At 34.1% G+C, this 17,443-nt stretch overlaps 4 protein-coding genes across 7 annotated transcripts; 2 read left to right on the plus strand and 2 right to left on the minus strand.

The window, feature by feature from the left end:
• The first annotated feature begins 137 nt into the window (after positions 1–137).
• Cby (beta catenin antagonist chibby) lies at positions 138–1,594 on the plus strand. The gene is made up of 3 exons (XM_083032857.1): positions 138–1,070; positions 1,187–1,302; positions 1,473–1,594. The coding sequence occupies exons 1-3, from the start codon at positions 869–871 to the stop codon at positions 1,563–1,565; spliced, it is 411 nt and encodes a 136-aa protein (XP_082888983.1). The 5' UTR covers positions 138–868; the 3' UTR covers positions 1,566–1,594.
• Positions 1,595–1,723: 129 nt separating this feature from the next.
• Positions 1,724–6,325, minus strand: Top3alpha (topoisomerase 3-alpha). 2 transcript variants are annotated; one of them, XM_083032850.1, is made up of 11 exons: positions 5,923–6,325; positions 5,441–5,787; positions 5,258–5,376; positions 4,818–5,164; positions 4,463–4,751; positions 3,875–4,370; positions 3,424–3,766; positions 2,765–3,341; positions 2,440–2,677; positions 2,006–2,262; positions 1,724–1,862 (listed from the first exon to the last, which is right to left on the minus strand). In XM_083032850.1, exons 1-11 carry the CDS (start codon positions 6,139–6,141, stop codon positions 1,831–1,833), a joined length of 3,264 nt encoding a protein of 1,087 aa, XP_082888976.1. In that variant the 5' UTR covers positions 6,142–6,325; the 3' UTR covers positions 1,724–1,830. The 2 variants fall into 2 exon arrangements, with proteins under 2 accessions (XP_082888976.1, XP_082888977.1); XM_083032851.1 differs by lacking the exon at positions 1,724–1,862 and having other exon boundaries at positions 2,163–2,287.
• A 122-nt stretch (positions 6,326–6,447) lies between these two features.
• March6 (membrane-associated ring finger (C3HC4) 6) lies at positions 6,448–11,108 on the plus strand. 3 transcript variants are annotated; one of them, XM_083032855.1, is made up of 8 exons: positions 6,467–6,581; positions 6,665–6,872; positions 7,237–7,685; positions 7,783–8,107; positions 8,223–8,596; positions 8,673–9,329; positions 9,447–9,900; positions 10,071–11,108. In XM_083032855.1, the coding sequence occupies exons 3-8, from the start codon at positions 7,299–7,301 to the stop codon at positions 10,811–10,813; spliced, it is 2,940 nt and encodes a 979-aa protein (XP_082888981.1). In that variant the 5' UTR covers positions 6,467–6,581; positions 6,665–6,872; positions 7,237–7,298; the 3' UTR covers positions 10,814–11,108. The 3 variants fall into 3 exon arrangements, with proteins under 3 accessions (XP_082888979.1, XP_082888981.1, XP_082888978.1); XM_083032852.1 differs by having other exon boundaries at positions 6,665–6,767; XM_083032853.1 differs by lacking the exon at positions 6,665–6,872 and having other exon boundaries at positions 6,448–6,581.
• A 1,371-nt stretch (positions 11,109–12,479) lies between these two features.
• On the minus strand, positions 12,480–16,729 carry LOC145933814 (DIS3-like exonuclease 2). The gene is made up of 8 exons (XM_083033811.1): positions 15,947–16,729; positions 15,068–15,744; positions 14,648–14,906; positions 14,002–14,537; positions 13,572–13,863; positions 13,258–13,451; positions 12,903–13,182; positions 12,480–12,832 (listed from the first exon to the last, which is right to left on the minus strand). The coding sequence occupies exons 1-8, from the start codon at positions 16,424–16,426 to the stop codon at positions 12,740–12,742; spliced, it is 2,811 nt and encodes a 936-aa protein (XP_082889937.1). The 5' UTR covers positions 16,427–16,729; the 3' UTR covers positions 12,480–12,739.
• Positions 16,730–17,443: the final 714 nt, after the last annotated feature.

The following is a 17,443-nucleotide window of genomic DNA, read 5'->3' on the forward strand; positions in this document are numbered from 1 at the left end:
CATATACATACATATGTATATTTTATATTTATGTTATAAAAATTTTTAAACATTTACGTTGCGAAAGCACATACCAGTCTATCGAGGAGATTGTGAAAATGTGTCGATTGAAACTTGTGATGGTTAAGTACGTACATCTCGTCGGTGGTAAAAGTTACACGCACAAACATTTGATACTTTCACTTCTCATACGAAAAACACTCGCGAGACACGATAATAATATTCCGATACGCGCGCAAGATTCGCTTTTAAATGGTAAATACTTGCTAAATACTAAGAAATACGAAACGAGATACTCAAGATATCACCACGATCGTTAGACTCGGAAATACCTAAACCGGAAGATGGTTCGGCGGGAAGAAAAACGGGCCAATTTTGAATTGATTTTAGACGACCTCGTGCGGCGAAAGTGCGAAATTCCACAAACGTAAAAATAACCAACCGATAAAATATAGTGAATAAAATATAGTAACATTAGATAAAAAATGAAAACATTGACACAAGGACGAGTTCGAGAAAATCAAAGAAATATCGATCTCAAAATATCGATTATTTCGATCGATCGAATATTTTTATTATTTTTATATGCTCCTAAATTTAAAAGCGTTGTCTAGGCAACATCACGGTAAACATGATACTTTTCATGTGTTCATTTAACTGTATAAAATCGACGTAGATTAAAATATAGTGATGTAGTCATTTATCAATATTTTATAAAATGTAAAATATTTTTAATGTAAAAAATACAAATGAGTCGTGTTCACGATTAAGCTTCTGTAAATTTATACTTTTGTTAACAATTAGGTATAACCTTTCTGCTTCTTTAATGCTAGTCTTACAAATAGTCTCTATTTATGTTATTTAACTTATGAAAGTGCGATACGTCATGCCTTTATTCTCCAATAAATTTTCTCCGAAAAAAACACCGACTAGGAAGGCATCAGTTTTCTTAGCAAACAAAAACTTAAGCCCTAAAAGAATAGAGAAGGAGCTCGGCCCTGAAGTAGGCCCTATACGCCTTCGTCTTGGAGATCAGGAAGCTGTTTTTGAGGCTGGCTTATGGATTCCAGGTGAATAATAGTTTATCATTAATATTTTATCCCACAATAACTTCATCTTTTGTTCTGTTTTTTTCGTGCATAAAAATGGATACTGTTTTAAAATTTTAAAATAAACTTTGTTTTAGAATCTGGCAGAGTGGGAGGTACTTTTAAAGAGAACGAAAAATTAAAAAAAGAAGTGAAACGATTGGAGGAAGAGAATAACTTATTAAAACTAAAGTTTGATGTCCTATTAGATATGGTAACTCTTTTTACGTATTTTAGACAATTAAACAGCTGTGACATGTCTAAAACAGAAATAATTTTTATAGAAAAGAATTATAGCAAAAAATACTAATAACAATATATAACAATAAATGTTAATAATTATAATTGTTAATATGTAATGACAATCTGGATATTATTTTATAGCTAACACAAACAACCGCTGAGGCTCACTCGCAAAGAGAAGAATTAGAGAGATTAAGAAATAATTTTCCTCATAATAAGAGAGTTGTCGCTTAGTCTTAAGTATTGTTACTAACACTGAAGGAAATAAACAATGACTATAAATATACATAATTTAATTTAAGTACTCGCTTAAAAAGTCAAATATTTATAAAAACTTTAAGTTTAAGAAAACACAAATCAAGTCTTAGAGATGAAAGCTGTGTTTGACACTGCTTTGTTATACTTTTAAACTTTTTACAATTTTAGTCTCATTATTAACTGTACATTATATGCGCTGTACAACTGTACATTTACAATATTATATTGAAAAAAAATTCGCTCATTTTTCCGGACATCTGGTTTTTGTATGTCCTATAAAAAGATAAATTCATCACGCAAAAAAACAATATAATTAGGATATAACAATAAATATATTTGAGATTATAATAAAAATATTACCCTCAAAAGCTAATGGAGTTGATAAAAAGATAATAAGTTATCTATATATACACTACCTTCCATTCCGCAATTGCTGCACTTTCTCTTGGTGCCGGCAAGTCTAGGCCTTTTAGGAGCACTACCCTTTTGAGGGATTCTGTTATGAGTTCGATTCCCTTCCCTATTTACGGTGGAATTGTTCCAATCTGTATTTCCACGATTATCGATGTCATTCTCGTCTGCCCATTTGAAAAAGTTACAAGTGGAGTTCATACCTTTTGGACATCCGTAAAATTGTCGTCCCTTATTAGGGCCGTCTTTTTGAACGGTTAGTCTAAATAACATGCGAAAATTAATATCTTTAGCAGAGTAAAGAGTCTAAAATATTATTATTAAAATATCATTGATCCAGATTAATCCAGATCTCAACTTGTTAAACACATTTTATTAATTATTGATATCAATTGAATCTAGTTGATAGAATTTTTCCGGTCGGGGGGAGTTTACTTACTTTCGAGCAGGTTCATTACACTGACACATAATCGTATCGTTCATCGATGAACTTCCCCAATCATCGTTCGAGGTAATGCGAGAAACATGACCAGCATTAACATCATTTCTATTTAGATTAGATACTCGACTCGAATGTTCATTCTCTGTGTTATCTCGCGATTCGGCGCTGTCAGATGCCCACAAGAAAAAATTGCAGCCGCTACCTTGCGGTTTAGCGCATTTGTAAAACAAACGTCCTGGAATTACAAGAATTATTTGTTATTTAAAACGATTTACGCGACAAAGATTTACATATAGCGCTATAGAGAATGACTATCACTTACCTTTATTTGGGCCCTCCTTTTTTACTGTTAACTGAATCGCTATCTCGTGACAGTTGCACATAATCTCTGCGTTATTATCAATATTACCCCATACACTAGTTTTATTATCTACATTGCGAGGCTTTCTGGGTGCAGGTTGATCTGATAAACTGTTAAAGTTATGTGTATTAATCCACGAAGTAGTGTTTTCTCTATTATTTGATACTGTTGTACTTTCACGAACGGTATTCGACATATTTGGTCGAGAAGCATTAAGATTATGGTTTTGTGCACGTCTTCCAGATGTGTCAAAACTTGCAATATTGTTACTTTGACCAGATCTTATATTATTAGAAATCGATTGTTGTTGAGATGTATGCGATTGAGATGTACTTGAAGTAGATGTAAAGCTCGATGTATTTCTCCTATCATTGTTAATAGTATTTGTCCTTTCAGTTTGCCTAATACAATCCTGCTTTATGTTTAATATTTCATTAAATGCGGTATCACAGCCTATACAAGTTGTATACGAAGTACCATACAAAGGTATCACATTCCTAATTAATTGGAATTTCAATTTGTGAATATTTTCCGTGCACTGAAAATATGAATCGTATATTATTAATTTATTCATAAGCTGTACATACATGCGAGATACTGAAGATTGATTATTTATTTACCTGATTGCATGTTTCATTCAAAACCTCTACATCTTTTATAGTTTCTGGGAACCAGATGACATTGACACACGTTGGATATCCCATGCAACTAATATATTTTCCTTTGTTTTGCTTTCTTTCTTTCAAAACCATATCAGAGCCACATTTTGGACATTTGAAAATAGTAATGTTTGTGGCCGAAGGAAACTGTACTTGTTCGGTTTGAGTAGGTCTCTCTTCAAGATATCGTGCTAAAGCATCATCTATCAGATTAGCGCGTTCCATTGCCACTTTGAATACTTCGCGATATGTATCAATTTGATTTCGTAACACTTCATCCGGATCTTTCTGACGCTCGCATATCCTAAGATAATAATTGCATGTCAAGTAGATTTTGTATATATATCTTGGAGCATGGGAGAAAAGAAAAATAAAATTGTCAAGTTACACATAAGATTGTTAATCGCCTTACAATTTTAAATCTTTTTCTAGATCCGCACGCAAATGCGGTTTAGACATTTGGAATCCCATATTGTCGTATCCCATGACCAAACCAATTCCCAACTTGCCCGGCCTGAAATGTTGATTATCTAAGCCTACATATTGCCTGGATTTGATAGTCTCGATGTGTTCGGCGTGAGTAGCGTCTGTGCCGATGCCGTGTTTGTCCATTAGCGCGATCAATTCGGCTTCAGTCAGTAAGCTCGGCGGTGAAGTTTTCTCTTCCACCATGTCTATGCTGGTCGGTCTAAAAACTTGCCTTTGCTCATAAGAGTGAATCTGCTTATTGTTCCATTTATCGTATATGTACACATCAAGATAATTCCTTGCTATGATTTCGAGACCATTAGCTATAAATTTCTCTTTTGCTATATCAATTTCCACCGTGGTTTCACGACCTTCCGCATTCTTTGACAGACAAGCTAGAAAATGTCGAACTACAAATTCGTAGACTTTCGCTTCGCTTCCTGTTAATAAATTATTAAAATTAATACAATATTTAATAATGTAATTGATCTAATATTGAATAGAAAAAAAAAATGTCTTGTACAAAATTAACCTTGCAAACTGTCGGTATATTTTATGGGATGGATAGGAGGATGCGCTTGATCAGTCTTCTTTCCTTGCCTGGGAGTTATCCCAGATTCCAATAAACCTCGTGCAAAGTCACCCCATGCTTGATGATTTACTTGTTGTTCTACTAATGGTGCTAGGTTCAATTCTTTTGGAAATATATTAGTTTCAGTGCGTGGATAACTAATGAGACCTTGGGTGTACAATTTTTCTGCTATTCTCATTGTCTCCTTCGCGTTTAAGCGCAATTTACGGGAGCCTTGCTTCTCTAGTTCCTGTAAATCGATTCGTTTTTTTGAACTAAAATAATAAACTTCTCTTCCAATAATTCAATTACTTACAATAGTATCCAGGGGTAGAGGTCTCCATTTGCTTTTTGGTTTGCATGTTACTTTTTCTACTGTCGCATCCGGTCGTTCCAAACACATGTCAAAAAAAATCTGGCAAGGCATCTTTTCAAACAATCTTACTCTGGCCCATCTGAATTCAACCGATATTCCATCGCGATCGTCCATTACTTTTATTTTCCAGTATGGCTCAGACCTGAATTGATCGATAGCTAGAAACCTTTCGACTACAAATCCAAGCGTCGGAAACTGACAACTTCCATAACTGATAAGCATATCGCCGAGAGTATTGGGAAACACTTTTTGCAACCTTAAGGTTTGAAATCTCGTGAACGCAGCACCTATCAACATGTATATTAAAAAACAAGAATAGACATTACAACTTACATTATAAATCCAATTAACAATATAATTTTGGTTAACAGAATCAGTACCAATTCTTAAATCTAATTCGCTTCTTACGTCTACGGCATCGTTTATCGCCTTATTTGGTTCACCCAAAGTTGACAGAGCTCTTTCAACAGACTGTTTTGTAATTTCAGAGAATTTTGCCCTGAAATGTAATAAGCTTGTCATAACATTATCACAAATATGTAAAAAAATATGTTCCTAATTACCTGTATACACGAATATTTGGCTTGATCGCTTGACAGACTTGTATAATCTCAAAACCTATATTTTCTCCTTCTCTATCGCAATCTGTCCAAATAATCAATGCATTACACGACCGTATTTCTCGCTCCAGAGTTCTCTTAATCTTTATATAATTTTCTTCCGAGCACTGTTTGGATACTGGAGCATCAAACAAGCTTAGTGGATGACACCCCTGCCATTTACGATACGCTCCTGAAAACTCGTAGCCTAATAAGTGGCCGGATACAGATGTCATCACCATTTGACAGTTTTGGCCCCATAATTGTACATTAAATTCAAAGATTTTATTATAGACAGATAAGCCTTCCCTCTATAAAAAAACAGAAATGTTAACTTCTCATCTCATACATTTGTGAATAAATATAATTAAACAATTAATGAAAAGTGATGTACAATATAATTCGAAATTCTATAATTGAGGATACTGTGTAATGTAAATGTTTACCTTTCTGCTCGTACCGCGTGACAAATAAGCAGCGATATTTTTAGCAGCATCGTGCTTTTCAGCAACATTGAGAACTTTCATGTTATACTTTGAACAATACCGGCTTATCGAATAAGAAGCATTTGGAAATTTGTACAGGTAATCAACTGTGCTTTTAAGTCTCAGATTAGAAAATATTGTACAATTTAATACGATACTGTGCAATTTAAATAAGGCCATAACATAACTTTCGACATTGTCGATAATTTTCAGTTGAAAAGTTATAAATTAGTTAACATATATTCAATAATTCGAAGCACGTGTGAACAATTTGTCAGTGAGCAATTTTCTTAAACTATGTCATCGAAATAAATATGTTACCCGAGGAAAATAAATACTCATTTTTCGCGATGACAGGTTAGAGATAAAATTCCGCTTCAAAATTAGACTACTATTTTCTATCGCTTCATGCGCGTCATGCGTGAATCGGAAAACGCATGCCGATTGGTTCATTTTAGCACTATAATATAGTATTCGCCGATGCTTCTTAGGGACTTTTGTATTTCGCAAGTTTGGAGACGTGTCAAACACGATCTAGAAAGAACTGGAACTAGCAGTAGACATTTTTCGATATTTTGCATAATAATTTTTGGATTTGATGTGTTTTTATTCAAGTACACGTAAGTATAGAGAGTATATCACGCATTGCGTTATTAGAAGAGATCTTTCGCGCGTGTCGGATAATGCGATTTCTATTTTGTAGATCATATATTTTTTTCTACGGAACATGACCCAACAGTTTACGATAGCTTCGTAATATCGGATGTGATTTATAATTGCTAATGGCGTAATTACGCTCAGCGATTGTACGTATTATTTCATGTGTGCGTGAAAATTTCATCGTGTCATTGAACAACTGTTATGTCATATCGCTTAAGCTTATTGTCTATTTTCGTCTTAAAATCGCAGACGTAAATACGCAATTTGTGCCATTACTTAACTCTTACACACGGATATGATTTAAAGTTTATATTACACCATTATGTTAAACCATTCCTCTCTAATTCGACTTTTGAGATTTATTTTTCTTTTCATGTACAAATATATCTACATGCATCTGTTTTTTAATACTCTTTTTCAAGTGACTTCAATTAAAAATATGCTTCTATAAATCTTGTTTTATAAATAAGTAGGGTTAACATTATGTTTCGTGTTATGTAAATCTCTTTCAAAATAGAATATTACACACATACAATTGTATATTTTTTATATTACATTCATTCAATCATTCATACCAGAGTATATGAACTCATGCCTTATATGTTCTCTTTTCAGCGATAAAGAGTCATTTCTGACTTTCTACTTGTGTGATACGTGTTTTTCTCCCAATATCAAACATGACGGAGGACATGTTGGGTGCAGATATTTGCAGGGTCTGTCGATCCGAAGGCCTTGCAGATAGACCTCTATTTCATCCTTGCATTTGCACTGGTAGTATTAAATGGATACATCAAGAATGTCTGGTTCAATGGATGCGTTACTCGCGTAAAGAGTACTGTGAACTCTGTGGCTACCGTTTCTCGTTTACACCTATATATAGTCCAGACATGCCGCGCCGTTTACCGCTAAAAGACGTCATTGGTGGTTTATTTTCAAGTATTGTCACTGCTGTGAAGTACTGGTTACATTACACATTAGTGGCGATTGCATGGCTAGGAATCGTTCCTTTAACTGCGTGTCGCACATACAGAGCTCTTTTCAGCGGTCCGCTTGACTTGGTTCGAGTAAGTAACAAATATGTATAAATTGATCTTGATATTTTTAATACAGAAAAGTTGATAAAAAAAAATTTATAAACTATTAATGACTTTGTATTTGCAGATAATGTCATTACCAATGGATATGCTCTCCGCTGAAAATATATCATCGGACGTATTTCACGGTTGTTTTGTAGTTACTTGCACCTTGTTTGCGTTTATCGGTTTAGTATGGTTACGCGAACAGATTTTACACGCGGGTGGTCCTGACTGGCTCGAGAGAGACAATGTGCAGTTACCCCCGGTTGACAATCCGCCTCAAGCAAACGCACAACAGCCACAGCAACCTCAAGAACAACGTGCTATGCCACAAGAAGTTCAGAACAACAATAATGTCCCTCCTTTTGTTGATCCACCTATTCCACAAGAGGGAGAGTTACATAACGAAGGTATTGAATGATTTTTCGTATTTTTGAAAGTAACAAAGATATACAGCAACATGATTGTATTTGTCTCTACAACATTGTTCAATGATAATTTTTATCTAAATTGAATCGCTTATAGATCAGCGTCCTGCGTATCAAGAAGTAGCAGAAAACTTGGCTAATAATCCACAAATTGGCGAACCTGAGGATCTAATGAGAGATGTACAAGCGCCAATTCCTCCTGCACCACCTCTTCCAATTAGAGACGAACTTGATGCGGACGGCGCACAGGTGAATGCTGCAGGTGGTGAACGTTGGGCGAGAGGGCATGCGGTACAAGCACAAATGGTAGGACAAGCACAGGGTGAAGCCGAAGAGGCCAATTGGAATCCTATGGAGTGGGATAGACCTGCTGAGGAACTAACATGGGAACGTCTCTTAGGATTGGATGGATCTCTCGTCTTTCTCGAACATGTCTTCTGGGTTGTATCCCTAAATACTTTATTTATCATGGTAAGTTTATTTCATAAGACTAGTTATTTATTTTATAAGACTTTTATTTATTTATTAATATAATTTTTTTTAACAGGTATTTGCTTTCTGTCCCTATCATATCGGTCATTCTACGATAGCGGAATTAGGATTGCAGGAACACGCGGCGGCGTCACACTTCGAAGGTTTGGTGACAACGTTGTGTGGTTACTGCGTTATCGGAGTTTGTCTAGTGGTCCTCCATACTCTTGCCGCTCTATTAGGCTTTCAGCGTTCCCAGCGAATCTTAGGGCTTTGCTACGTTATCGTCAAAGTGTCTTTGCTCTCCGTCGTGGAAATCGGCATACTTCCATTAGTTTGCGGCTGGTGGTTGGACATTTGTTCGTTGGCCATGTTCGATGCCACACTTCGAGATCGAGAATCCTCGTTCAGACTAGCTCCCGGCACGTCTATGTTTATTCATTGGCTGGTGGGAATGGTCTACATATATTACTTTGCGTCCTTCATTCTTCTCCTGCGCGAAGTTTTGCGACCCGGCGTTCTCTGGTTCTTGCGAAATCTGAACGATCCTGATTTTTCTCCTATACAAGAGATGATACATCTTCCTATACTGCGACATGTACGACGACTAGTGGCATCCGCAATTATATTCGGCACGGCAATTTTACTCATGTTGTGGCTACCCGTGAAAATTCTGCGATGGGCTTGGCCAGGATTTTTACCCTACACTGTGACCGTACAAAGCGAAGCTCAGGTAAGAAAAATACAGTCGCATTATTTTATCTTCAGCCTCGTTATAACGGTTGCATTTTTATGTAGAACATATGTGTAAATTAAATGTGTTTATATGCGTGGTTCTTTAAATTTATAGGTCAGCGAACTTTCTTTGGAACTGCTTCTATTACAAGTGATCCTTCCCGCATTATTGGAACAATCGCATACGCGCACATGGCTAAAGGCTCTAGTGAGAGCGTGGTGTCGCGTAGTAGCGTGGATGCTGGATCTGCAGTCGTACTTGTTGCGTGATCAGGCAGATGATCCGGGATTGGCGGTCATCGAAGAACCGCAACATCCAGACTTGGGCGCCGCGCATCAAGCATTATTACAGCGAGAGGGACCTACGGGATTTCAACCTTACACCAGGCCACGATGGTTCCCCGCGCGGTTGGTCGGACTTTTGTTCTGCGTTTGCGTGTCCCTCGTGGTCGCCAGTCTAGTCGCTATGACGCTACCCGTATGGCTTGGACGTAGAGTCATGGCATTGTGGATGGTAGGGGCACCCGCTCCGTCGCCGCCTGTGTTACCGCCTACGGTAACTGGCTCTGGTAAGTCATTTACAAATTGTTCCATTTCTGATCTTATATTATTGTCCTTTCTTATATCACAATCAGTAATTTTTTATAACAAATATATGAAAACAATGTTGCTAAAATGTACATATTTTCCACGATTTTTAATTACATTTTATTTTGCTTTCTCTGTTTTATTTTTATAGACGGTGGTGAGACTGTAAGCACTCTTTCTGGAAGAGTACACGAAGTATACACGGTAGCGTGTGGAACGTACGTGTGTTGGGCCGCGGCGCGAGGTTTAGCGCTGGCATTCTCCTGGTTGCCTCGCGGTCGCAGAGCCATCATAGACCGAGTTAAACATTGGGCGATTTTGGGCGTGAAGGCTTCGGTGGCATTTGTACTGCTTGTCGGTGTTATACCGCTTTTATTCGGTCTTCTTCTCGAGTTAGTAGTAGTGGTTCCGTTACGCGTTCCGTTGGAGCAAAATCCCATCTTGTTCATCTGGCAAGATTGGGCCTTGGGCGTCCTGTACACGAAGATAGCTACTGCTGTGACAATGATGGGACCCGATTGGCGAATACGTCTCGCTATCGAGCGAGCGTACAACGACGGAATAAGGGAAATGGATCTGAAGTTTATCGTCAAGGAACTGGCAGCTCCCGTTATATGTTGCTTCGGCCTTGCCCTCGCGATTCCTTATGCCGTGGCCTACGGAATAGTTCCACTTTTCGTGACCAATCTACAAACCCAGATCCTCATTGCCAGACGTTTATATCCTTTCCTTCTTTTAGTGAATCTGGTCTGTGTAGTGATCTATTTTCAGATACGCCAATTCAAGAAGCTGTACGAGCATATTAAGAACGACAAGTATCTTGTAGGACAAAGGCTCGTGAACTACGAACATCGTAACAAATCACAGCAACAACAGTCACAAAGATCGAGTTAACAATATTGGTAATATTTTATGGAAAACGAATTATGGTGGAAGACGAATTATAGGATTAGCTTCGTGTACATTCTTTAACAACTATTACTTATTGATTAATAATTTATATATTATAGTTATGATTTTATTTTTAATATTATAATTTATTGATGTAAAGCGATACTGAATAAATCAAAAAGACTGTTAAAGTGTATCGCTCCTCATTTTGATGCTTTGCGGTTTTAATTGTGCAAATTTAAATTATCTTACATGATAATTTCTGTCATCTTGATTAATAAATAATGAGCAATTTTGATCGCATTATTATGGACAAATTTAAGAACAACTTATGGTTAGAATTAAAATAAATGTGTGTTGAGAAAACAACACACTAATTTATTCTTTATTAAATAGTTTCAAAATTCTGAAGTAGTAGCATGTCTATTCTGTAATTTCTCGGCAACAATATAACTATCACTATCGTTAACACGTGTTATTACATAGATAACGTGCAAACAGCATAAAGTATATATAACAATAACGATATTAGAAAGTTTGGAAATTACAGAATAAGCATACAATATAAAACAATGCTACAAAGAGATGTAAATGTACAGAATATAATAAAATATCTTAAGAACTCTTTGGAGCTTGGATTAACAGAAAAGAAATGTATGAAAGTATATTGTAGCCATTGTTATGTAAAATAGTAATGTAGGATATAATATTTTAATCTTGTGTGTGAAATTTATATATTTGTGTACAAACACAACATATATATATATATTTGAGACTAAAATAGGAAAATTTTTTTGTATACATTTTATGGAATCAAAAATATTTTCTTTACAAGCTTAAATATTTATGTGAAAATTAAAGTTTTGTATATATGAGTTACAATACTTTTTATATTTGTTATGTGTGAAGATTAATTTAAAGTATTTATATGTGAATCGCATGTAAATACTCTATAATATGGTATGTACAATATGTCATATTTACAATAAACTAATATTTTATAACAAATTGATGTACAGTGTGCAATCTAATATCTTATTAATTTATAAAAGAATTAGAATAATAAAATACTAGTATATTTTTATATAAATTGCATAAGCTTTTCATTTGCATATTTTCTGTAATAAAAATTCATAAAGTTTCCTAAAAACATATCACATTTTATTACAATATGCAAACATCAAATATATATAAAACAGTATAAAAATATTTTGATTTCATTGGAAGGATCACATAAAATATTTTATTTAAAATTTTATGATCGTAAATGCATAAATATTTTTTATCTTTACAAGTACCTACCATTGAATCTATATTTTCCAATGATAATAATTTTTTCATATCAAATTTAATAAATTAATTGTATTATATGTATAATTAATTTAATAATATTTGTTATTAAAAGGATATAACATATATATATATATATATATATATATATATATATATATATATATATTGTATATGCATATATATGTATATATAAAATTATATTATTGACAAAATTAATAATAATAACAAAATATGCATTTTTTAATGAAAATATTTCACATTATAATAGTAATAATAAAAACATATTTGATAGAAGTATACAAGGAGTGCTTGTTTTTAATAGATGATCTTTATTTTGCGATTTTTAATGTTTGTAATCACAAATTTATACTCTGTGTTTAATAGTTATTTATATTAACTATATGTAATAGTATTTATGCTCTGTGCTTTCTACATTTTGAGTAATTATATGTACATATAATCTGTGATCCTACAAATTCGTCAATTCATTTATTCATTTCTAATACATACACAGATATTTCATTTTATGTATACATTATTAGAAAATTCATCGTCACAGTATAATAATTCTGCCATGATATAAATATTATGTAAGCAATATAAAATCAATTGTATAAAAATATAAATTTTCGTCTATTACTGTAGTGGTGGTAAAAGGGTTGCTTTTAAGCGCAATCCTTCTTCAATTTTTTCTACACGTACATGTACCAAACTAAATAAATTGATCACCTAAATATTAAACAGTATATTAATAATTACATTAATTGTATATTTTGAACTAAATATTGTATAGTCGTACCTGTGCAACGGAAGGTTTTTTCCAATTGATAATTATAGTTGGTACATGATTCACTAAAAACTCCACTGCAGCAATATATTCCATTTCTTTAAGATCTACTTTTAATTTTATGCCAGTATTACAGAGTAAAACTTTTATTCCATCTTCTTTCACATATAATACAATAGCTGAAGCTTCAAAACCGCCTGCAAGACCTACCATATATGTAAAGAATAATTCTGTGCTTTGTTCTTGTGCTAGTTTCGCACTATACTTCTTCACATTGCAATTAGCTGCAAGCCTGTTGCAAATTAAAACTTGTTAAAGTAAATTATGTGCAATTCTTTCTTACTATTGCATTGTATTATTAACATACTTTGAACACAACTTGGCTGTCCATTTCTCTGATAAAGATTTATTTTCTATTGCTGTATAAAGTAAACGATGAACTATACAATCGGAATATCTACGAATAGGAGAGGTAAAGTGCGTGTAAAGCGGCACATTTAATGCATAATGTTTCAAATCTTGCAATGAAGAAATTGTGGATGTGCATATGTATTCTGCCCGCTAAAATTTTCAACATTTTTAGAATTATTAGAGATTATATATTCTTTCTTCCTGTTTACATAAGAAAAATTTATGAGCTAAATACATAGATAATATAAAAAATATTATAAAAACTCTCACCATCATAGTTTTGGAACATAGATTTATGATAACCATCATAATGTATTTCATAAAACTGTTAACTATGGTAGCATTATTTTCTGGATTTTCATATTGACGAATGCTGGCCTGTAAACTTTTAGCTGTTTCGCCATTCAAATGAATTCCAAATTTTTGTAATGTATCACAAAGTGTATTCAGAGAGTATTTCGATGGATCTTTATGAATACGTAATAAAGCCATTTTAGGAAATGCAGTATATAATTTTGTAGCAACTGTCATGTTTGCTAACAGCATAAACTCTTCTATAAGGCTGAAACAGTATACATATTCGAATAATTAAACTGATAATTAAGAACTGAGACATTTTCTTTCTACATTTATGATGCAATATAAATAGAATTTAAAAAGTTGGTGGAAATATATATATAAAAGTAAGTAAAAACCATACCTGTTACTATCTTTTCTTTCCTCTAGACGATAATTTATAGGTATTGGAATTCCATGTTCTTGACTAAGCGTAGTATCTAGACATATTCGTAACTTTGGTTGATCTAATCTGAGTGCACCATTAATAAATCGTTCATTTCGCAAATGACTGGATAATTTAAATAAATTATTCACTATATCGGATAATGATGACACTGTGTAATTCCCTTTTATGTCAGGAAAATTTTCGAATTGAGTCTTTCCTGGATTTTCGATCATGGCTTGAGCCATGTCATAAGACATTTGACAACAGGACCTTATTACAGTTTTTGCAAAACGATATTTCACAATTTCTGCATCCGATGTCATTTCCCAGATTATGGAAAAAGCTAATCTATCTTTAGCAGCTGATAAAGAACAAATTTGACAGAGCTTTTCAGGTAGCATATGGTAAGCAGTATGTGGCAAATAAATGGTGGTAGCTCGTTTAGAAACTTCCACATCTAGCGGGGAGAAAAATTCTAGATAGTGTGTAACATCTGATATATGCACTCCAACCTGAAATGAACAAATGTATATAAATATTTCAGGCGCAATGCACGTGAAAGTGACAGCTTATCAATTAATGCCTTTTATATGTTATGTAAATCAAATATGCTTGCAATTACTTCATAGTTTCCATTATTCAAAACTTTACAAGAAATGGCATCATCTATATCAACAGCTGTTGCAGGATCTATCGTGAAAATACATTCATGCCTCCAATCCTCCCTATCTTTCGTATCAGCATCTGTTAAAATATCACTATCTGGAAGTTCTTCCAATAGCTCTTTTCGATATGGTGATATATCTATATTATTTTCAAGTAATATTGCCTGTAACTCTGCATCTATTTCGCCATTTTTACCGACTGTCGAAAGAATTCGCCTGCATATAATATATAAACACACATATATATAAGACTAAATACATATATATAAGAATAATCAAGTGTCAATATAAACATTTGCATACAATGAAATAAAGATACTTATATACTTAATGCAAGATATATTACAAGATAATTTATATACTTAATGCAGACTTACCCAGATGCATATAACTGTTCCCAGGAATCAATATTAATAAGAAACATCATATTCTTATAAAGGTCAGGTTGGCTATGATATGAACATGGTATTGATTCAGGAACTACTAATGGTATTCTTCTATCTTTTGGATAAAACAGCACAAGGGAATCTTGTTTCCTTAAGTATCCAATTGCTTTCCTTGGATGTACTTTCTCTAATATACAAACAACTTTACCAGTTTTTTGTATTTGTCCATCAGGGAATTTATGCCAATACTTTTCAGGATTTACATGTGCTACAACTAAATCTCCATCAAAAGCACGATTTCTATTATGTGTACCCAAAATTAACAAATCGCGCTCTCCTTCTTTTTCCATACGTAAGTAAGCATATTTATAAGAAGTAGGATTCACACGAAGATTTCCTTTTACATATTGTACATTGCGTAAAGTTTGTTTTCTCAAAATTTTCTTCATCTTTGTTACAGATATATAATCTGAAAATAATCGCTTCGTTTTCGGCGTTTCTTGTGCATTTTTTACTTTTTTTATAGCACCATTTTTTATAATTTCCTTGCTCTTATGATAATGTTCTTCCAATACATTATCCGTACTTGATTCATTTATTGTTGTTACATGTGTTTCTGTCTTGTTTTTCCTCCGACATTTCTTTGTCAATACATCAGGCATATCAACCTAGCAGAAAAGTATACATTCTCATAATTTCAAAGTTTCAAGGTCTATACAATCTTATAATTAAAGTTATTATAGAATGCAAAAGAAAGAGAAGAGGAATAATAAACTGTTATGTATTATATAAAATATTGGTATAGGAACAATAAAACATCTGTCAGTAGTGAGAAAAAATATTAAAAAATTTGCTGTAAACATATCCAACCTGATTTGTAACTAAACTCTTAGTTTTACATCCGTTGTTAGCAGACGTCAAAGTATCGTCGTCTTTTTCTTCCACAAATATATTTTTACGCTGTATAGTACTAGGATGATTTTTAATTTTTCTTTTTGACTTAGGACTCAAAGAGATCTGCGATATATTTCCATCTTGTGTAACATCTCCCATATTATCTTGTACAGCTTCCGAGGAATTGGATGCAGCTTGTACCTCATTTTCACCTGTTGAAATCTTATTACATCTTGTATCTTTCCATCTCATCGACTGAAGTCTAGCAGAGACCTTGAGTTTATCCGCGAACTGTGCAGTAAATTCTACTAATTCGTTATTTTGGGTAACGAATGTTTCGTCTGTTAAGGAATCTAACACAATTTTCGGAGCATCATTTTTTCGTTTATTTTTGCACAATGTAATACTGTGATATTTCTTTATTTTGCCAGCTTTTGACACTAGATATTTAGGCATGATGATGTGGAGCGATCAACTGATAGCAACGATATAAAGATTACAAACGTATTTAATTAAAATCAAAAGAAATAGCAAAATTCACAGATGTACGTGATAAGGTTAACATAAGTGAAACCCTTGTGAAATCCAACGTAAATCTTCCCTAAAAAGCAAATGGTACACATATGTACCTGTCACTTGTTACCCCTATTAAATTACGTTGAGAAAAAAATTAATTCATATATATAATGCACATGTAAAAAATAGTTGGCGAAAATTTTGGTTAGGTCAAAATAAGATACCATCTTGGCCATTCTCATGTAAAGTTAAACAATTATCGCAATTGCGACGACAAGTCTGTTCGTTTTGCTTGCATTTTTTCTACTCGGGTTCTATTCTTGTAACTTTTTAACGCTTGCGTTATAATTATAACGCATGATTTACTAAGTTTGGACCAATGAAATTCTAAGATTTCTAGTAAATCATGCGTTATAATTATAAGGGTCATTCCATAATAGGTTGCAAATACCCCCGTTGCCAGTTGACAGTTGCGGATTGACCAATTAGCTGACAAGTTGCTTTGCTCTGATTGGTCAATTCACAATTGTCAACTGGCAACGAGGACGGGAGAGGCTCATTTGCGCACAGTACAATTGCACACCGTGCTATTAGACACATAAAGTTGCACACAGTTCTTTTGCCCACAGTTCTTTTGTGCACAGTTCTTTTGCCCACTGTTCTTTTGCGCACCGTGCTGGTAGGCACCCCTACCGGTGGAATGGTGCGGGAGGGGGGGGGAAGGCCCCCCTTGCACCCCCCGTTCGCGCGCGTGTGTGTGTGTGTGTGAATAGAGCATGTGTCGCGCATTTTCGTGTCCAATTGCAATTGCACGGTGTGCAATTGCAACGTGTGCAATTGTACTGTGCGCAAATGAAGGCTTCTCACGAGGACAGTTGCAACCTATTGTGGAATGACCCTAACGCTGGGTCCACAATAGGTGATTTAAGCCCTAAGCCTTAAGAAATTGACCAATCA

The sequence above is a fragment of the Prenolepis imparis genome, unplaced genomic scaffold, assembly GCF_030444845.1.
Source record: "Prenolepis imparis isolate NDT839.2.m4 unplaced genomic scaffold, iyPreImpa1.0 SCAF_3, whole genome shotgun sequence".
Classification (NCBI taxonomy): Eukaryota; Metazoa; Arthropoda; class Insecta; order Hymenoptera; family Formicidae; genus Prenolepis; species Prenolepis imparis.